We start from the raw sequence: 21,963 nt of genomic DNA on the forward strand, positions 1-21,963 counted from the left end.
TGTCAACATTCAGAGATGGGGGTCCCAGCCTCCTGTATCTGTCTGTCTGTCTACACTCTCTCCAGGAAGGGTTCTCCCAGAGCCTGAGGCTAGGGATGGAGCAGCTGAGCTGCATCTGTCAGGCAGAGGGACTTCAGGCTTGCTGAGGGCAGGGAACCCTGGTTTCTGATTGAAGGTCATTGATTGGTGATTGAAGGTGATTTCAGAGCCTTGCCTCCGGGGTACTTCAGCCCTGTGGGTGCTGTACCAAAGCAATGTGCTCCCCAGGTACTTGCACATAGGGACTGCCTCTCCATTCTCCTCATTGCTCCCTCCAGCTCTTCTACCACCCACTGATACTTTCTGCAAGCTCTGCAGGCACTGGGCATCTCTGTCAGGGCCAGGCTTGCACAAAGGAACGTGCATGCAACATGCTCACAAACTCAGGAAGGAGGTGAGCATGAAGCATCTACAGCCCAGGACTTCCACCAGCACCTTTGTTCCCAGCTAGAAAAATACTCAAGCAGAGCATAATAGGAGGGAAACGAATGCATGGAAATTGAGCAGAGGGATTTTGTAGCCTAGCCGGATGACCTTCAAGCAGCTAGGCTAGTTTTGCATCATTTCCCAGGAGAAAACGTTTTACCCCAGAGTCCAGGCTCCCCAAACACTGTTTAAAGAAGCTCAGGGTGATGGTGCAGTGGAAAACTTCTACTAGTGGTGGTAACCACAACAGAGTGAAGCGAGCCAATGTTTGTAGGATGAGATAATACATTCATTAGTCCAGCCAATATCACTTTGTTAAAAGGGGAAGAGGCAAACCTGTAGTCAGATGAGAAGTGAGGAAATGCCCGGCTGCTGAAAGCTAGCCCATTTTTTTCAACTCTTTCCATCTATCATACTAAAGTCATTTGCAATACAAAACTAAGCCCTCTAGTTCTACTCGTGGTCAGTAAAGATCTTCAAAGTGAAAAAGATGCTTGAAGGAAAAAGATTCTGGTAATTCCTAATTGCCTTTCGATGTTTCAACAGAGAGATCCTCATTCCGCTCCCACAGTGGCTTCCAGCTGGGACAAGATACCTCTGTACCTAAAAACCCCCACTGTTGCAACAACGTGCTGCTGTATGCTGATACCACAATGCTACACATGAATGATGAGCAAAACAAGCACTGTGCAGAACAAGGCAGTCCTGAAAATGCTGTGCTTTCCCAGGTTAAGCATTGCTCTCTGTGGGACTGGCACAACCTTGCAGAAGTTTCAACTTCTTTTGCCATCTCCAGGCCTTCTTTACTGTCCTGGACAGACTCCCTGTGGTACATGGTAACAGTGGCAAAACCAACCCCCTCCATAGCCTCCTTCCCATATTTCCACGGTTTTTTCCCTGTATCCTCCCCAGCCTGTTCACAGGAGCAGACCAAGGGGTTGATTTTCAAGGGGCTTCCTGTGGCTGTTTCAATGCCTGCAGGCACAGCGCAGGGGAGCGTGCAGCTTGCAGAGCCACTCGGTATTTCTGATGATGACAGCTCCATGGTTAAGCTGCCACCCCTCTCACAGTGGGAGGTCTGTTTGGGGTGTGCTGCGGATGCCAAGCCAGACATTGCAAGATCCAACTTTCCAGTGAAATTCAAACTTTTCTCCAGGACAAAAAACTTGAAAAAACACGAGGAGTGGGAATAAAAACAAAACAATAGCCTTCAAAGACTTGTTTCTTAATGCAGTTAAAACCCATAAGCAGGAAGAGAGAAAGCAGTGCAGGAAGATCTGCACTGAGCAACACCAGTGGGTGCACAGCCCAGCCCATGCTGACTGACTGTAGCTGGAAACAGGGGGCCAGGGGCACTGAAAAATCAGGACCTGGAAGATACAGGTTCACTCCTGCACCCAGAAAGTCTCCCAAACCTGAAGAGAAAGGTGAGACTTGTAGCTTTTGGGCAGTACTGGAGACAGTGTTCATCACTGGTTTGGGCTTCTCTTGCAGTGCTGCTGGTTGCCGAGGTGTATAGTCTCACGGTCAGGGAGGAGGTAGAAGAGCAGGACTGTGAACCCCTCTGGGCAGAACTCTCTGCTACTAGTTTCCTTTATCCCCATGTGCCTGAGAAGGGCCAAGCCTTCAGGGACACCAGTGTCCAAATCCACACCTGCCACAGGGTCTGTCGACCTGCAGCTCTCATCTTGCTGGGTTTAGTTTCCATGGACCATCTCTTATCCTTGTTCCAACATATTCTTCTCCACAGACCACTGTATACCCCAAAATAATGCATGGTCTGGCAGGCAAGCAGGAGTAGCTCTGCCCAGCAGTGTGCCTGCTACTAGCCCCACATCCTGACCTTGCCACAGGACAGGATTTTGCTTCAGTGCAGGTTTCTCACCAGCACTGCTTAAACACCCTGCTGGTCCCTGAGCTTCCTTCCAGCCACATCCAAGTGTCTCTACTTCAGCTGCTTCCTCAGCCTCCAATTCCCCTTTCCTACTATCACCCTTCTCCAAGTTTTACTTTTCAGCTCCCATTTGCTCCTATCATTCTGTTCTAGCCTTTCAGTGTGTGCTCCACTGCTTCCTCCAAGAAATAAAGCCGTGTGAGGGTCATTGGATGTCTCCATCTGATTTATTCTATCTTGCAACACAACACATTTCATCCAGCCAGCTCTAACCACAGCTGAAGGACTGCAGCCTCATGACAGCATGCAGGTGTCCTGCCACCCTCCAGGGCCTTGCCTCTGGCTCATCTCTTTCTTTCATGGGTCGGATGACAGCCTTTGCTCCAACAGCTCAAGGAGCAAGCTCTTGGTTCTCCCCCTTCTCCCAAGGCTGTCTCTGACATATTCTGGGGTTCCTATCTTCATCTGTCACTTGCATGAGCAACAGGAACTCCCAGACACTTCTACTATAGCCTGCTTGAACATCCATCTCTGTACCCACTTCTCTAAAGAGACTGAACAGCATACACCCTCCCCAGCAGCAAACCACACAGCCTGAGCAGGGCCTAAGGAAATCTCTGAGACTAAAGTAACACTCACTACAGAGACCCCTGGCCAGGTCAACCCTCAATTTTGAACTCAGCTTTTAACATGGTCCCATTAGGATGCAACAAAGCATTTGAGTGCCTTGGCTTTTCTGATGCTGAGCAAAACACAAAAAATAGTGAGGATTGGTCATGGTAAGTTTGCTCAGACAGAAGCCTGCCTCCTATTCTTCTTCTTCTCTGATATCTTTCCACACAAAAACATGTACCAAACATGAAAGCTGCAGACGATGGAGACATCTGGACGAATCCAGACTCTACTAACAATCACTGTCTCGGGCAGACAGTCAATCCAAACAAGTTCCCCATTTGTCTAGCTCTTGCCTGGCTGCACTTCTGTACATTTGTAAGTGTTTACACTGAACTAGCTTCTGCCATTTCTGTCTCTAGTTGCTGTAATTAAATTCCCAGTGCTGTCAAGTCTGCTCTGGTGCACGCCTCCCCGGGACACACAAGAGCAAGGAGTTCTCTCTGAAGATCACAGTGCTAAGAAAGCTGGAAACATCCCCTGGACATGTTATCTCTGTGCACGAGACACTGAACTACAGCCCAGTGACTGAGTGAGCACAACACAGGTCAGCAAGACCAGAAGACAGAAGGAATGTGAGCATCGGATGTAGTCTACAGGCAGGAAGTATGTGGAGTGATGCCTTCATGCTGGCGTGGAACTGGAAGCCCCGGCAGACAAGGCACAAGGCAATGAGAGGTAACAGTGCTCAGTGGCTCTGTTAAAGAAGTAAGATCACTGAGAAAGGACTGTTTCCCTGACTCCGCTCTGGGGACAGATATCTTGTGTGTGAAGACAGCATGCCAAAGAAAGGCATGCCATCCACCTGGGCTTCCCACTCCACAGCAGCTGGGCTCTCTTAGGCTGCCTCCATCAAGTGTCTGCCTTACAACTCCCTGCACTTGCATTGTGTGGTCTCCTGCATGGGGGGCTGGTTATGGGGCAGTCAATCAGAGGTAGCTGAAGGAGGAAGATACCTGCACATGATTAAAACGGGATGAAAACGGCCCCTTCAACTAGCCTGAATTCCTAACAAAATCCAGCAAGAGCCATTAGGTCTCCAATGAGGAACTTTTATCACCCAAAGCCAGGGGGACTGAAAATGGGATTTTCTTGTGGCAGAGGAATACAGAAGACCCACAGGGATACATTTTTCATACATCCATGAAATTAATCTGAAAAAAAAAGCCAGACAAGCATCTGTCCATTCAATGAAGACCAGCAGTGACAACTTGCCTTGAGTTTCAACTGCCGCTGGGACACAAGGCATGTGTTGAGCTGTGAAAGTGGGCCCTGCTGGTAACTAGGAGCCATTTCTTAAGTGCATTTGCTCTACTGGCTGGCTGATTGCAAGGAGGACATGGGGGTATTTTGTGCCTGTTTTCACATTTTAGAAGCCCATGATTAGACACATTTTGAAACTCTAAGTCCAGCAGAGCAAATCACTGCTGCAGTTCTGGCTACTGAGTAATACCTTGCATCCTGGCACGGAGAAGGAGAAAGAAGGTACAGGGTTTTTGCAGCCCCCTGCAGCCTAACTGAAGTATTAAGTGGCCCCTCTGCTTTCTAATGGTGAGATCACAGAGAGGGTGAGAAAAAGGGACACTGCTGTGGGATGGGGAAAAGAAAGCCATGAGTGGGGGTGTGAAGTTCAAGGACAAAGAAGAGGGGGCTAAAGCCTATGTGGGGCATCTCCTTGTCTGTGCTGAACCTGCAAACCCCATGGTCACCCCCATACCACATGTGCCCAGGGCTCCTTTGGGGCTGACACATGGGCGAGGGCAGGCAAGCACTAGCATGGCCAAAGCCACAGCAGAGCCATGTAGCGCAAGAAGATGACACCAATCAGAGCTCCCCAGATCTGGACTGGGTTCCAGGATGCTGACAACCTCGTCTGTGATTGCAAGGAATTTGGCTACAGCCAGCCCTCCCCTGGCTGAGGAGGAACTGAACTGAGAGAGGATAATGAGACACAAATTCAGCTCTTGGGAATGTGTGTGTAAGTGAGCAGGACAACCTCTGGGCGAAGCTAGAAGTTGCCAATGCCACACTTGCTTGCACAAAACTTATCACCTTGGATACCTACACTCTACTCAGGAGTCAAAAGTCTCCCGAACCATGGGGTTTGTTTTCTTTAGTCCTTTGCTCCAGTGAATGGATGTGATTAGGTAGCCAGGCAGCAATGAAAGAGGGCAGCCAGGCAGGCAGAGGAGAGGTGAGCAGCTCTCTGTTCATGTTACACTGGACAAGTATGCCCTGTCCCGCACCAGACCCAGTCAGCACTGGATGCCGTACCCACTGTGCCCACAGGGCTGTCTCCCCTCCATCCAGGAGTCTTTCTACACAGCCTTTCTCCCACAACATGGGATAGGGCCACAGTGCAAGAGCCTGTGCCAGTCATGAAGCACTCCAAGCAGAGCGGCTGAGGAATCCCCGTCTCATGCTGGATCAGTCCATCCGGCTCCAAGTGCAGCAGAAACAGAGCTGGACGCCTGTGCCCCTGGAACGGACCCCGGGTGCACTCCTGCCAATTGTTTGATGTAGTGTTATTTCCAGAGTCCCTGCCAAGCCCGTGTCGGGCCCAGAGCAAGCCCGTAACTCTATAGGGCCAAGTCTGCAACCTCCTCCTCCAACCTAGAACTGCACCTCCTAAAATCACGGCTGCTTTTTTCATGTTTCTTCCTCTGAGTGGGGCTAGCACGGTGGGAACCATCAGCCACAGTGGGGTTTTGCAGGGGTGGTTTAGGTAGAAAGCACTGAACCTGGGCTCAGCACCCAAACCAGAGCACTGCTCCTTGCTGGTCTGGGGCAGCAGCCAGCATGGCTCTGCACTCACCAGGGACACGATGCCCATGCCCAAGGGCCTTGGGGCAAGGAGAGCCATCCAGGTGGGACCCGCAGCTCTGCTCCCTGCCTCTGCTGCAGGAGGCAGCAGGACCATTTTTGGTCATTGAGGATATGGGCTATCTCTCATGCTGTCCCGGCCAGCAGCAGTACTCACCTGGCCGGGGGGGACAGGCCAGGCACTGGTCTGCACCCCAAAAGAGCCCCACGCTACCGCAGCAGTCCTCCAGCTTGGTCAGCCCTGGCAGGGGGTTGGTGCACTGTGGAGAGAGGAGCAGATCAGGCTTCTGTGGGATGCAGAGGAAACATGCGCCTGTCCACTGCAGCCAGCTGGTGCAGTAGCAGCAGAGCTAGCGTGAGGGACAACTGTTTGGGGTCAGAGGCTGGCATGGCCCTCTCACTACAGCTCCCCACTGGGATACAGTGGGACCAAGGATGCGGATTAAGACAGTAAAAAGTTGTGCTGACAGAAACTCCTTTGACTGCACTCATCAGAGGGGAAGGTGACACCAAACAGAGCAGAGATGAACCAGAGATGGTATCACTCGAGGGATCAGCCCCGTGCCTGGCTGATTAGCCAGTGAAATGGGTGCACCACTTAAGCCTGGCAGGGAGCTCGCTGTCAGGCACTTTCCTCTGCTGAATGAGTTTCTTTTCCCCCGCCCTCAGCAAGGCCCTCTGGATTACAGGCTTCCCCATTAGAGCGGAGCCGCTGGGCCCACAAGCTGGAGCTGGCCCTCCTCCAGCCACACGTGGCCGCCTGCCCAGCACTCGCATACCGATCGGCTCGGCTGTGGCTGAGAGGGGAGAGGCAAGTGCTCCCCGCGGAACTCTTCACCCTCTCCCAGGCACGGCATCACCTCAGCTGGGTGCGGTGTGAGCTCAGCAAGAGTACCCCCTGCCGCCCCCAGAGCATCTCCCACAGCCTCTCTGGGCATTCATGAGCATCTCTGTGCATCATCGTCATCATCATCTGCTCCCATGGTCACAGAGCTGCTGTATCCCCACAGAGAGCAGGGCTTTTCCAGCCTCAGGGTCTGATATAATTTATTTTTGCACTAGAAAATGGCTTAAGAACACTTCCTGCGAGAAACTACTTAGATGGGAGTGACTGAAAGATGAGGTGGGAACTGGGAGCAGCCCCCCAGAAAAGGCTGGGGAGCAGTAGGGACAGTGCTGAGTCCCCAGCTGCCAGGCCTGGGGGGTCTCGCTGAGCACGAGCTGCTGTGGGGAAGCTCACAGGTGTTCCTGTGGGTGCCAAAAACTCCAATGCTTTTCCAGTGACGCAAGAGAAACATATGGGGAAAGACAAAATAAGAAACTATGATGATTGTGGTACAGGGGTGAGAAAGTCCCTCACGTGCATTTGCTTCCCAAGCCCCGATCAAGCTGCCCAGGAAGGCGTCGTTCCATGGAAATCAGACTTCCATTTATCGTCTGAGAGGGAAAGGAATTTTCCTATGTTTTATACGTTTCCTACAATAATCACAGAGCATGGCAGCGAATGTTGCTATAAATAGGGTACTCTTTTCAAACCAGACTGTGTGTGAAAGTCATCAAGTCTGGGCTGTGCTGCCCCAGGGCACAGCCTGGTCAGGGCAAGGCAGTGAGGTCTCTCTGTTGGACCAAAACAAAGGATTTTTTTCTTCCAAGTGCTAACACATTGCTGCCTCTGTCCACAGCACCTGCATGATGCCCATGCTGATGCCGAACAGCTTCACAGAATGAAGCCACCCCCCTGCCCCATAAGCCAATGCTCCCATACCCCAAAACAACAAACATGTCACTACACACACTCCATCACTTGTCAGGTGATCTCTTACCTGCCCATGGAAAGCCTCCCGAAAGCACCTCCCCAGCAGCCCTGGCACTCTCTGCTGCTGCTGGCTGCTCTCACCGGCAATGCTGTTGCCATTCCCATGGGCATAGGTGTACCAGGGCACGGTAGCCAGCTGAGGAACCGGGACTGCCTCCACGCTGTTATCCTCCGACACCTCTGCGTCACCACGCACCCTGGCCACCTGATGAATCTGTACAGTGGCTTCTGGAGGGTGGTTGATGTGGACATTCACCAGAGAAGGGTTCAGGGAAGCTGGAATATGAGTTTACACCTCACTTGTGACAATCTGGCAACAATTTGGCACCCAAAAAGCATCTTGTCATCAACAAAGTCACAAAGGAGGAGAGGTACACTGAGCCCACCAGGAAATCTAGAGGAACAATGCATCTAAGAGAAAATATTTCTCTGGCCCAAAAACAGGACAAACATACCAAAACCTACAAAAATCCTCAGCCCCCTTCAGAAACTAGAGGGACCTCTTTTCTAACAAACTGGCCTGAAACAGCAAGCATAAGGAGATAGTGGCCTCCTCAGGCCTGTTAATGAAGATCTGAGGAGCACACAAAGTAGGAGGAAAATGTGGAGTCTGGAGCCACTGGCCATGCTCACCCAGCTGGTTGGACAAGGGCAGGGTATAGGTGGAGTGCCTCATGGAGCTGCCAGCTGGGGTCTTTGGGGCTCTCCCTCCTTGCTTCTTTTCTAGAGAGGGAGCTGGCAGGTGGCAAAACTTCCCTGTGGAGTTGGAGGGGCACCAGCACTCATCCCGGCCCACGCAACGCCCTCCATTCAGGCAGGGGATCTGGCAGAAATCTGCAAGGCAAAGAGAGGTCTGCTTAGAGGAGGAACTGAGACACTGCCTCTTAGCCAAGGGCAGCTGTGGGACACCAGCAGCTGGACCTGGCCAGCACCAGCCCCATGGTGCCTAAGAACCAGGCCCAGCACTGTGTTGGGGTCAGCACCTGCAGTCTGAAAGCAGGCTCAGGTCCCTGCTGGGCAACACCATCTTCCCCAAGATCTGCTCACAACTGGAGTCACAGGTTGAAGAAGATGAGCCCTCCCTTGGGCTCTAGGGCCACAGCCAGGCTGGGGCACCCATGCCCTGGGGGGTAGCCCCGCAAGGCCAAGGTGGTGTTACTAACACAGTGGGATCCTTTGGACTGGGTCAGGAGCTATGGCAGCCCTGTGTGGCCGAGTCAGCACATTTCCTTCACTTCTGCATTGCCCCCTCCCCACCTGGCAGGGTTTTTACTTCTAGCCCAGAAGGGAACTCAGCAGGATGGGAGAGGCAGAAGGAGAGAACAGGCAGAGAGCCACATCCTCAGAGCCTGTCTCACTGCCAGCCCTGGCCCTGCCAGCAGTTCAAGTGGGAGAAGTGTGGAGTGGGACGAAAGAATCAAGAGCAATTCATCTGCACAGGCTCAGAAAAAGCATCCACAGATGAAACCAAAATCACGTCCTTTCTGACCTCATCAGATGCTTGGACCGACCCAGAGCATCTCAGCGTGAACTACACTCAAGCAAGGCATGGGATTCCCTGACAGACCATCCTGACTCATTTCAGTGTGAGATGAGACACTGCTGCTCCACATTCCTGGAAGGGCTTGTCAGCTGTTTCATCCTGTTTCAAGTTCATTTGCTCAAACCCAGCACCCAGTTTTGGGGAAGGAGACACATTTTTGGACTGGGAGTGAGGCAGAAACTCCTGTGAACACCATTATCCATCAGTGCCCACAACAGCCAGACTTTACATTCTCTCAGTGTTAAAAGAATTCTGAGTGATACAGAGGCACTCAGAGGACAAGTCTCAACAGGTCCAGCACATTGCTCCCACCAACTGGCTCCAAGACAATGTGACCAACCCACAGCTGGATATCCCAGTGACTTGATGAGCAATCCCAGCAGCTCTGAAAGGCGAGCAGAGGTTTCAGCAACCCTGTTTATAAGAACAGTTTGCAACCTGCAGCCAGCTCTCCTGGCTGCCACGTGAGTTAAGGAGAGAACAGGAGGAAATTAGGTGATGAAAGTCAGCCCCAAGACTGGATGCCAACTAAAGCAGTGAGCTGGCTCTGAGAAGAAGGGGGTGGCGAGGCTTGGCTGCAGGCCTGACTCAAACACATGCGTCCCCTCTAGTCGGAGTGGGATGGAAACAGCAGTTGTTTGCCCACAAAAGAGAGCAAAGAGGCAAAGTCTGTCTTCCTCCCCCAGAGATGGAGTAAGCCCTAAAGAACCCAGAAAACATCTTCCAAGGCACTGAGAGAGGCCATCTCCTCTCAGCCCTACAGCAGCCCAAGCGCTTCATCTGCAGAGTCAGGAAAGGCAGGAAGAAGAGAGTGGGGGAGCAGGCAAGAAAGTGGGCTGGGGTCCTTGGGGTGCTCACAGATGCGGAAGCCGGATTTGGGATCGTGGTCATGCCCCCCTTGGCTATAGAGAGTGGTGGTGTCTCCTTTCTCGCAGCTATTGTAGCAGCGCCCACTCCGGCATGTCTGTTTGCAGATGGTGGGTGTGAAGATGATTTTTATCTTCCTAATCTTCTCTGTCAGGTTGGCCCCTATGAAAGAAAAGAGTAGTGCTGAGTGGAAACAACATCTCCAGGCTGGGGGGGGCAGTAATTCACAGCTTAAGCTCCAAAGTATTTCCATAGCAAAGAGTGGTCTATGTCTCTGCCCAGGGTGGTATTTCTCCTTGTCCCTTGCTCACTCCAGCCTGTTCTCTGTTCTACCACCTGCAAGAGTTTGTCAACACATGAAAAATGGCAAGCAGCATGCTCTGCCTGCCAGGCTGGAGCGGCATAACTCCCTGTGAAGGGACACACATGCACTAACTTCAGTATAAAGGGTGTTCTCTTTAAAGAATATTCCTTCTCCAGCCACATAGTAGCTGGGAGACTGGCTGCTCTTAAATCACTGGAAGGCTTCCCACAGGAACACACTGGTATTCATAAAAGAGAGCATCATGGCTTGAGAAAACTGATGTCTTCCTACAAGTGTTCCCTGACCTCCTGCAGTTATCTGTGATCCCCTTCTGGTCCCTCACCATCCTTAGATACAGGGGGAAGTCACACTCAGAGCTCTTGGGGGCTTGTGAAAAACGGACAATGGGCAGAACTATTGTGTAACCAGCTGGCTTCACACCAGAGCCTTCTATTCCACCCCACCAAGAGAGTCATGTGCTTCTTTTGCTCTGCTCAACACCCACTCTCCCTGTTTCAATCTCCACTTTCAGATTACAGCTTCAGCCAGGCTCATGGCCCTATTTACAGGGGCTAAGGTGCCACATGGTGCCCCCTTGGGGAATCACAGGTTCAGGGGGAGCCAAGCTGCAGAAAACAACTTGCATCTGTCCTAGCTGGGGAGGTGCTGAGGCCCATCAACCGCACGTCTCAGCAGCCTGGCCTGATCCCTGCTCATGTCAGAAGGCACCAAGGGGGCAGCCAAAGGGAAGAACCAGATACTGGTTGCACAATCTGACTTTGAGGGCTGCTCAGACTGAGGAGGAAGCTGGGAGACACCATTCCTACAGACTGAGGCCATCCCTCTTCAGGTTTAACACCTCTGGGAGGCAACTGTCACATCCCATGGCTCTTCTCTCATGCCATCAGCGTTTTGCTCCACTGATTTGTCCACCTTCAGTAGGGCCCCTTTCTTCGCCAAGCCCAGCAGTGCCTATGCTGACCTTCCCTCTCCATCCCACTCAGCAGGACAGTCCTGGGAGTCCAGGGTTTCTTGAGGATCCCCAGTCAAAGTGTTGCCGTTTCCCATGACACCCCAACAAGAAGTCCCAAAAGAGTGACAGCCCTGGAGGCCTTACCCTTTGCAGACAAGGTGTGCTCCTGGGAAACTGCATGTGGCCCAGAGCTGCTCTGCTCATGGCCATTCCCGTTGGGGAGTGCATTAGAGGTGAGCTGGCCATTGCTGGCTGGGTAGCGCCGGACAGTCCTTGATAACCCTGTGTGCTGGGGGGAGACAGGAGAGCCAATTCTGCTCTGAGTCCTGTGGAAGAGAAAAAAATGAACCAATATTCCTCACAAGTAACTGCGCTGACCCACAGTGCCTGTTCACCAGTGTACCCTGCAGCAACCTTCACTGCTGAGCTGCCTGAGCCACCACCCGGACACAGAGCTCTGTCCACCTGTGCAGGATCCCACTCCTAACCTGCTTTCATCATCACCATGGCACCATTTCACTCTAGGGACCATGGCCCATGCCCTGAGCCTGGCAGGGCACAGTATTCACCAAGATGCCCTGTCTGTACCATCACATCAGGCCATTCCACCACAGGAATGCCCCAGCTGCCTTGAAGAACCTCTGCTTGCTCATCATGCTCAAAGGCTGCTCCTTGCCCCACCATACTGCTCCCCCAGCAAACACAAGCATCTCCAAATACACTTGTTTTTATGGTGGGAGCTTTCTCAGGACCTGCTGTTCTAGCCCCAAAGAAGCACTAAAAAAACAGTGAGGCAGTCAGAAGAGAGACCAGACCAAGCACATAAACAAAACTTGGCCCATGAGAGTCACAAACAAGAGGGAATAACCAAGAACTCAAGTCTGTAAGTGCAGTTACAACTTTCTGCACTAACTGCATTTATGGCTTTTGGTGTTCTCTGGGGGCTAAGCATGGAAAAGCCACCCAGCTCACAAGGTTACACTTCATACTCTTTTATAAAGCCATTCAGACCACAAGGCAGAGTTCTTCTCATTAAACCAGCAAAGCAGTACATCTTGCTCTACTGCACTTGCTTCCATTCCCTTTAACTGACTGGCAGCACCAAGCCTCCAAGAGGCTGCTCTGCTTCCCAACAAATGTCTCTCTCAGTCTCACCTGCCCCACCTGCAAAGAACAAGGCTTCATACAGCTGGGAGCCAAAATAGGTTGGATGCCCACGTGCCCCTTAGGCTCCTTTGAAAGTCCCAGCCCAGGATGCCTCTGCAGTTGAACTTTAGCACTGACAGCTTTTCTGCTGTCCAACACCTCCATCTCTGACTGAATGGCTGGGGCAAAGAGACCAGCACTCTCCCATTGAAGTGTCCAAAGAAATATATACCATTTTATGGTTTTTACCATCTGTGCTGTCACAGTCAGCACAGGGGGTGTGTTACAGTGTCTACAGGAAACACAAATTTCTAAACCCAACAGGATTGGATGATCCAATGAGAGGTGGCTCTGCCTCACTGACATTCCTTAGATAGCTTGGAATAAGATCTGGGGAGATGGAAAGGGAGCTCATGCTGTGCTGGTATTCAAACAGGTCAAGAGCAACACAGCCAGCGAGCCCAAAATCTGCCCTGAACAATGGAAAAGATGACATACAGGTCAATCAATTGGGAACTAAAGGAAAGGAATACAGCAGTGAAGTGAAGAGAATCTATGAAGAATATGAAGAACCACTCTTGACAAAGGAGTTAATTTTCATAATTTGATAGAATTACACACATGCACATCAACAAGCTCAGTCTATGCTATTCTGATAAAAAAAAGAACAGGGCAGTACAATGTCAATCAGGCACATGTAAAATGAATAACAAACTGGCAATGTGACAGAACACAAGAAATAGTTGTCATTGGGGAAGGAATTAGATGGGTTCCAGAGTGATCAGTATGAGGCCTGGCACGATTCAAGAATTTCATCTGGAAATAAATATTTTTATTTCGAAATAAACATATGATCAACATTGATAATGTGTGCTGCTGACACAAAAATTTGCAATGTGGTGTATCATGATGAGAACAGAGCAATCACACAGAACAGTTTGGATCTCTGTGGAGGGCAAATCCTTTCAATCAACATGAGATTTTAATAGAGCCAAATGCAGGATTACACTTCTAGGAAGAAGGAATGCAGGCAGCAGCTGCAGATAGTCAGAGATGATCCTGGAAAACAGAAATTCTGAAAAGATTTCGGGGGCAATGACAAGCGATCAAATATGAACTGTCAGTTCAATGCCCTGACATCAGGACAGTGAAACATGCAGGAATGAGGAGGTATTTTTCCCTCCCTACACATCCTCATGACAGTTGGATGTAAATATGCTGCAATATCATCTAGCTCTGATGCAAAGTATGTCACATCTTCTAAGGGATGTCAAAAAATTGGAGAGGATACAGGAAAAAGAATGACAAAAATAATTAGAGGGCTAGTGAGAACACCTTTCTGTAAGACACATAAAGTATTCAATCTCTTCAATTTAGGAAAAAGAAGATTAAGAGGTGCTCTGACTACAGGACACAGGTTTCTCCACAGGAAGAAAACACCAGGTGTAAAGAGTCATGTAATCCAACCAAGAAAGGCAAACCACGAAACATGTGCAAACTGAAGCCAAATGATTCTGTACTAGAAATCATACCCACATGCAGCAGTATAGCTATTTTCCTTCTGCAAAAACCTCAGTATTGGATTCCCCAACTCCTGATACCATTGCTTCAGGAGAGGAAAGTGTACTGACAAAAATATTTATTGTCTTGTTAAAATCAAGATCTAAACTTGATGAGGACAGCAAGGAGTGTTTGTTTTTCAATAATCAGCAAGGCTAGCAGAATAATTGAAGAGAAGTGAACCTTATTTCAGTTCTACCTCAGTCCCTTTCAGAAACTCTCCTGAGATTCTGCAGAGTACCACCTATCCCTGATGGCCCAGGCATGACCTGCCCACACATTTCTGAGCTATTAATTCAGCCCTGCAGCCAGCAAATTAACTTCTGGTGCCTGCTACCTACTGCTTTGTCACCTGGTGTGTTACTGCTAGTTTTGTTAGTGACAAAGAAAAAGACATATAGAACTCTAAGGACACTAGGTGAGAGCTACCAAGCCTTGGAAGCTCAGGCACATTTATTCTCTGATCTCTAGTGAGAGATCCCAAGCATAGTCCTATGGGTGAACATGGCTGGGGTTCCAAGGTCTTTTACTGCATAGACAGAAGCACCCAAGGAAAAGAAGTGAGTTCCCCAGTCCAACAACACCGACTGTCTTAGTGCTGGTCATTTGAGGGCAACTTCAGCCCGGAGTTCTGAAGAGTCACTGGGTGAAGGTGACTGGTGGCTTAACACAAGGAAATATCGGCTCTTCTGCATGAAAATCCTCAGATCATTTTGACCCTTGACGAAGGGAGCATGCTATGTGCAAGTAGCAGGGCTTGACTGGGCTCTACCCAATGCCTGCCTGAAGTAATTCCACCCTTTGGTTTTAGGAACATCTCTTTTTATTCCCAGGATTTTGTAACAAAACCCACAAAAAAAAAAAAAAAGAAGGGCTTTAAATAAAATAATCATTAGCATTTCAGTTCCAAAGAACAAGGGATTATATGAGCTTACTGCAAGAGGCAGTGCCAACTTTACAAAGGAAAAATGGAGTAGGAACATTACTCCATGGTTTACAACACTTGAGGAAAAGTCATCCTACCAAGATCCTGTTGGCAAAGCATTCCAGAGTGAGTCGCAGCAGGGGAGTGGGGAGGAAGTCAGATTTGCTTTGAATAGTTTGTTTATTTGGTTCTATTCTAAGCATATGAGCCCTGGGATTTGTGGACTGAGTTGAGTAACACCATTCTACCCTGGGCAATAGAAATCAATGGCAAAAGGCATCTTTCCGTCTCAATTTGTCAGTCCTAATCCATTCCCAAATCATGCCGAGCAGCTGGCTCATGGTCAGGGAATACAAAACAGAGCTTCTCCCCTCCAAACCTTCAGAGGCAGTCCATGCTGGGCAGACAGTGACAGGCTTGCTTGAAGTGTCTTGGGAAACGAATCTGAGCTCACTACATCAGTATTGATCTGGTCAGAAGCCATTAGCAACCCTTACCCATTTGGAGGATCTTAATACACATATGGCTGGAGCTTGGCCAGTTCCCATGGATCTACATTGCCACAGGTTCTCTTGTTGGTGTGGCTGTCCTAGGGGTAAGAGTGAGGATGGCAAAGAGATGGTGTGGCTCCAAATCAGCAGAATGTGGAGTTTATTTTACCATTCTGCATGCCTCCACCTGCTCAAGAAGAAGCACTGAAGAGGCAGAGGAGGTTGACATTTCAAGTACTATATTCCAGGACACTTAAAATCCCAGGGCTTCATATTCATTCAGTCTTACAGCCTCCCTCAACATGGTATTACTTCCACTCTTCCAGCCAGGCACATGGCCAGCACAGATCTCTGCAAAGAGGCAGCGGTCTCTTCCTTTATAGACAACCACCTGCCAAGCAGCTGGTTTCTCTGCTTTTCATCCGTCAGAGCTGCTGACAACTTTCTCTGTGTCAGGCGCAGCCTGTGGGGCAAAAACAGCATGCAGACTCCTAGGACTCCCTCCTTCTCCTTCTGGGCTGTCCTAGAGCGCCTGCCTTTGCAGAGTTCAGGTAACAGCAGCAGTGGTCCAGGGGAACACATAGGTAAAGGAGGGAAGGCAGAAGGAGCAGCGTTCTCCTTCCAGAAGCATGGATGTGTGTGCTCCTGCTGATCTCCATCACCTGAAAGGTCACTGGTTGAGATCTCAGTCACCTTCACATGGAAATACCTGTAAGTATTAGGTGATAACTGAAATTAAAAGACACTTGGGATGGGAGGGAGCTGTGCAGACAGACTGACCCACATCTGCAACAGTTCAAAACTACCCAAAGAGCACTTGTAGCTGCCCTCTTCTGAAGTGCAGGTCAAGGACCTAGACTCCCCATAGGCCCCTGAGGACACATGCTAGAAGTCAGAACAACTAGGGGAGATCTGGTCCCTTACATTCTAGTGCTACATAACCCTGCAGGATCCAAATGATACCTATATGACATCCAGCAAGGGATCCACACCTCTGCTATAGCACCTTTGTATGTAAACATTTTATTTTCAATAGGTTTTGGTCACAGCAGGGTAGAGAAGGTATTTGTATTCCCTGGATGTCGTTCTCTCCTGCCAGTCCCATATGAACCTGCAAGGTGCCTGTCCCCTGACTAGAGGAAGTGAATGGTATCCTGTCACTCCACTGAGGACTGAGCTGGCAGACTCCCAACAACCATATAGATGGATATGAGGACTCTTATTTTCTGAATCAACCACATTTTTTTTTAAAGCCTACAATTTCAAGACTAGGTACACAGAATCACAATAACCAAGTCTAAATCACTGAGACTAAGCTATCTAGAAAACAATACTGTTTTTCTAACCCACTGTATATAGAAAGTGTTTTCAAATCTCTGATCACTTTAGATGATCGTGATTCTCTGGGTAAGCAAAAGCTAGAGGGAATCCAGGTGGGGCAGATCATTCTCTTAGAGACTTAATGCCAGACCTCCTCCTTGGGGTTGGAGGCAAAGGTGGCAAACTCTTCAAAGCACTTCCCACTCCCCAGCAGCACCACCTCAGTCTTCCTGGATTTAGCTTCTATCGGCCACTCTTCATCCAACTGTTGACTTTGGCTAGATTGCTGGTGAGCTGGGAAATGGTGTTTCTTCTATTTGTGTAAAGGAAATGCAGAGCCAAGTACCACAAGAGTGTTACTGGTTTGTCATCCAACCTGCCTCACCCTCTCCCCGGCCATGACTACAGCAGGGTGGATGGCCTGAGGCACTGTGGAGAGAGTGAATCGTGGGCAGTGCAGTCAGCAGGGAGGGGTGGTAACCCCAGACAAGGCAAGGGCTGGACAGATGAGGGTTGGAAAGTCACTCTTCCAGCTGGAACAAATCTGCACCATGCTGAGCATCAGGGAGAGATGACAGAGGTCACAGAGACCTAAGGAGCAATTCTCAGGAGGGCAACAACAGAGTAGGACAGCACTGGCCAAAACAAAGCTGAAGATAAGCAGCCCTCACAGAAGAAACCATCTTTCAAAGATCCAGAAACCCCCATCCCAGGGCCCAAGTCCAACAAGCTCCATCTCTCCAAATACAACCAGCCTGCTGCTTGGGATGCAACTGCTGCCTCCAGGCACCTGGAGAGGCCACAGGCTGCCCGCGGAGCTGGGAGCAGAGTCCCACGGAGGGGAGCCACTGAAGCAATGTCAAGTCCACCCCAGCTACTCCAGCCTGCAGCCTGTGTGTGCATCTCCGAGATGAGAGGCTTCAGCCAGATCAGGGACTGAGTCATGCTCAGCCCCTGATAACCTCCCAGGACAACAGGCAGGTTCTCCCCTGGATTTTAAACACTGAACAATGTACTTGGTGTCTGTCTTGTCCATCCGCCTGTCCCTTTGGCAAAACATCCTCCCTGCTTGGGGCCACAGGGAGCAAAACCAGTGATTCACTTCCCCCTTTGTAATGCTCGGCAGTTGCTGATTTTCCACTAAAGCATCGCAGAAGAATGGGCAGCCTTAACACCAGTGTCTGTGTCTACAGGGGGAGAGAGAAGCAGCCAGCCTTGGAAAGCAGCAAATTGACTGCAAACCAGAAACTTCCCCTTTCTTGGACTCCAAACAGGTTCCTCAGCAGGCAGACAGGATTCATGGCTCAGTCTGCAGGCCCCCAAGCACAGGAGAGGCGTTGCTTAGAGAGCACTCAAGTTTATTATCAATTAGCTCACAAACATGCTGACAAGGAAGACAGCTCTGCTAGAACTAGGGAAGGAGAGGGAAAACCACACCATACAAGGCACCTGACTTCAAGCCCACCCACATCATGTCCATAAATCCTGGCTCAGTTTATTATCTTCAGGAACAGCAGAAATACCTCTGAAACCTGCCTGTAGCTGTCTTCAGCTCTAGTACCCCCCATTCAAATGAAGGAGACATTGAAGTTTGAAGTCCCTGTTCCTCAGGGTTTGGTGGAAGGCAAGGGAAGTTCTTCTGCACAGGAGAAGCAGTTACCAGCCTCCCCCAGGCAGAAGACTTTCCTGGTAGAGTCAAGCAGAACCTGTGCACCATGAAGGCCACAGGAATGACCACCCAGTACCTTTGTGTTGGATTCACAGACACCTGCAGCCAGATCTCATGTCAGTTGGGACACCAGACAGGCATCTAGACCATTACAGAGACATAAAGGCACAAGTCATCCAAATCCTCCCTCTGCTGTGAAACCTCTAGAGCTTCTGTAGGCAGAGGTGCCACTGACAACACCCTTTTCCTTGGGCACAAACAGCACTGCCAAAGTGGGTCTGCATGGCCAGGAACATGTCAGACTCCCTCCCTCACATGATACTCAATGCTGGTGGTACAAGCCAAGAGCCATGTCAGTCCACCATCCAGGTGCCACCCCTATCCCTCACCATGGCTAGTAAGAAGCTGTCATAGAGCCCACATGGCTCTCATTTTGGGCTCTCTCTCATGCCATCTTGCAGTGGTAACTCCAGCTCCTTGCTCCACTTGACATATACACCAGTGGCTGGCCAAGATTTCTCTGGATCTCTCACTACAAACCATAGCAAGAGATGTACAAGTCCATGGGACAGTAAAGTCCCCAGCTGTCTGCCCTATGCCAACAAGCTCAGACTTCACCACCATCACCCTGGCATCTTCCTTCTCTGGCCCTCAAAACAGTGCTAGTGATGCAGGGCCATCCTTGCTGGCTCCCAGCCCATCATGTAGCATGCGAAAACAAAGAGGGAGAAAGAGATAGGCTGTGAACTCTATTAATCTGCTGAGGAGCTGCTGGACACCACATACAAAAGTGAACTCGTCTAAGTACACAGAGAGCTAATAGGTTCTTTTTAACCAGCCTCTGGGGATCTAACTTGCTCCTTAGCCAAAGTGGCTGCTCACATGCCTTTGCAGAGCTCTCAGCTGACATTAAATGCCCTTCGCTTGTCACACATGCCACACATGCCACCTGCCACCCTGTGAGTGTTCTTCTTTGCTCTCGCATATTAAGCAGTGAGCAACTGACTCCCTGGAAGAAGTCCAGCTCTCCAAGCATGGGAACAGCACCTGCCTAGTCCAGTGAGGCTGCAGAAACATGCCCTGCACAAGGGCACAGTACCAGGTGATCACCAGGAGCTGCAGATTGCACCCAAGGTTGGATACATCAGATCTTACTGCTGACCCATAAAATGGCCAGAACCGTGATTTCCAAATGCCAAATGTGATAAAGAGCTGTATGCAATCTGCTTGTCTCCAGAGCTGAAGTGCAAGCCAGTGACTCTCAGAAAAATCAAAATGCAGCCTGCAATCACTCTGAGCTTCAAATGGAGCCACTAGAGGAACCAGGCCAGGCTTCTTGATTACAAATGCCACATATGGGCCAAACCTTGCACACTCCATAGACTAAAACAGGAATTTAGAGGATAAGGTAGACCAGGCAAGCTACCACTTCTCTGGCAGAACTACCCAGGCTGGCCTACTGTGCTGAGCCGCAAACTCCTTTGGGCTGAAACAATGAGAAAGCTGCCACAGTTGGCTCCCCTGCTGCATCTAGGGGCTGGTGTTCAGCAGTACAATCAACAGGCACAGCACTGCTCCCAAATGTAGTTGCCTTAGTGAGAAGACACACATCCAGAAGTATCCTAACAGCTGCCCTCACATGCAGGTCTCCATCAGTGCCACCATCTCACTGCAGACATCATCCCATAACCACAGCTTTTGCACCATCACAAAACCAGGCATAAGCTGCTGGCACAGCTGGAGAGCTGGTTTGTCCATCATGCAACGTGACCACCCCACTGAGGTTTAAATCGCTTTCACCAACCACAGCAATGCCTCCTCTGCCCCTCTCCTGCTCCCCATGTTCCTCAGTACGGGGTTCTATTTGGCAGGGGAAGGACCTGTATTTAGGGCAGTGACATGCAAGAGGAGAGGACAACATATCAACCTATCCTTGTGCCCAGAAGCACACCAAGATCTCCATCTGAAAGGGCCCTCTGTTTCCATAAGACACAACAACTGCAATCTTAGGGCCTGGCTGCTATCTAATGAAACCTGCTGCAGGGGCATCAGCCAGATAAAAAGCTCATCACTGGCTGCAGGGAGATCACTCATCTCCCCCCCCCCCAACGTAGCACAAACACAAGCACTTTTGAGTTTCATTAACATCTTGTTGCCTAGTGACACCCACCCTTCCACCAGGCTGCCAGCTTCAAAGCCCTGAAAAAACACTTTAGCCTATTCATCCTCACATGCACCCCAGGGAGTGGGGGGAGTCAGCTGGCTGCCCCCCGCTTTACACAGGACATGAAGAGGGCAGGCAAAGCCTCTCTCATCCCAGGCGTGCAAGTGAGGTGAAGAGCTTGCAGCTGCGCGCACACAGACACACACACACACTGGGCATGAGAACAACAGGGTGGAGAAGAGATGGGTGTAGTGCTCTCATCTGAAGAAGTGAAGAAGATCTATTTTAAGCTCTAATAATGGTTAAACACCCAGCAGGATGCCCTGGCCTTTGGATTTATTAGCTCAATGTGGTTAGGTCTCCTCACATCTCTCCATCCCTAGCCATACACAGGATTCCCTCACCTGCAGCACTCAATCCATGAGAGCTCTGTTGGGATGTAACCTTTGCTGACCACTCTTGAAGTCTCAGCCGTGCCGATGACTGGAGAATGAGCATTTCAGTGAGTTTTAGTCTGTGCTGTTTTGCACTGGCTCCACCCCTCCACTTACTCACTAGCCAGAAGACTAGAGGCTGGCTGGGGACTAGGAGCACTCCTGGCCACGTATGCATGATGCCTGGTGGCAAAGCCAGAGTTTCCAGAAGTACCATGACCACGAATCTGCTCTACACCTCTCTCATGTGGCCTTTAGTATCCACACCAAGGACCATCAGGGAGAAACAGGTTTCATGGAATCCTCATCTGGAAGGGATCCAGAACACTGTGCCTCTTTTGGCAGTGCCTGGACTCCAGCTCCTCAGCAGCACAGCTCCAAAGTGATGGAGAAGACAAAGCTCCAGTGTCATTATCAACCTGTCTTTACATCCCTGGAAGAGTTTGGCACTTTGCTTTTTAGAAAGCCTTATTGCTGAAAAATTCACATGGCCACCATGCCAAGGCTACAGGCAACCTAATACACCCTGTCTGCCCCCTCCTAATATCCTCAGCCTCAAAGTATGGTCCCCATCCTCCAAGGTCAGCATTTGGCTCAGTTTTCCAGATATGGGTCTATTAACCCTCAGCTCCCTACCTCCTGTTGTAGTTCTCAGAACTCTTTCCAATATGTCAAGATCTTTTCTGGTAATGAAGAATACCTTGACTCAGAGCAGGACCCCAGGGTGCACAGGAAAAAAACCCATGTGACTTGGGTCTTTTGCCTCCAAAGTCCTAAGCACCACCAGTCCCTCATATGCAGCTGCACACATTACCCTCTGCTGCCTACTTTGTTGTTCGCTTTTACCCTGCAAAATTTCAGCCTCTCCTTCCAGATTTCTTCCTCTCGTGGAGGATA

At 50.1% G+C, this 21,963-nt stretch overlaps 1 protein-coding gene across 3 annotated transcripts in view; it reads right to left on the bottom strand.

The window, feature by feature from the left end:
• The window catches only part of LTBP2 (latent transforming growth factor beta binding protein 2), a 71,346-nt gene that overhangs the window by 27,424 nt on the left and 21,959 nt on the right, over positions 1–21,963 (bottom strand). For all 3 annotated transcript variants that reach the window (XM_017829462.1, XM_017829464.1, XM_017829463.1), the window contains exons 4-8: positions 11,502–11,683; positions 10,072–10,242; positions 8,304–8,504; positions 7,678–7,946; positions 6,012–6,114 (exon numbers count right to left, since the gene is read on the bottom strand). In XM_017829462.1, coding sequence (XP_017684951.1) covers positions 6,012–6,114; positions 7,678–7,946; positions 8,304–8,504; positions 10,072–10,242; positions 11,502–11,683 — 926 coding nt within the window. The remainder of the gene's footprint in view (positions 1–6,011; positions 6,115–7,677; positions 7,947–8,303; positions 8,505–10,071; positions 10,243–11,501; positions 11,684–21,963) is intronic.

This window comes from Lepidothrix coronata, unplaced genomic scaffold, assembly GCF_001604755.1.
Source record: "Lepidothrix coronata isolate B3197 unplaced genomic scaffold, Lepidothrix_coronata-1.0 Scaffold164, whole genome shotgun sequence".
Classification (NCBI taxonomy): Eukaryota; Metazoa; Chordata; class Aves; order Passeriformes; family Pipridae; genus Lepidothrix; species Lepidothrix coronata.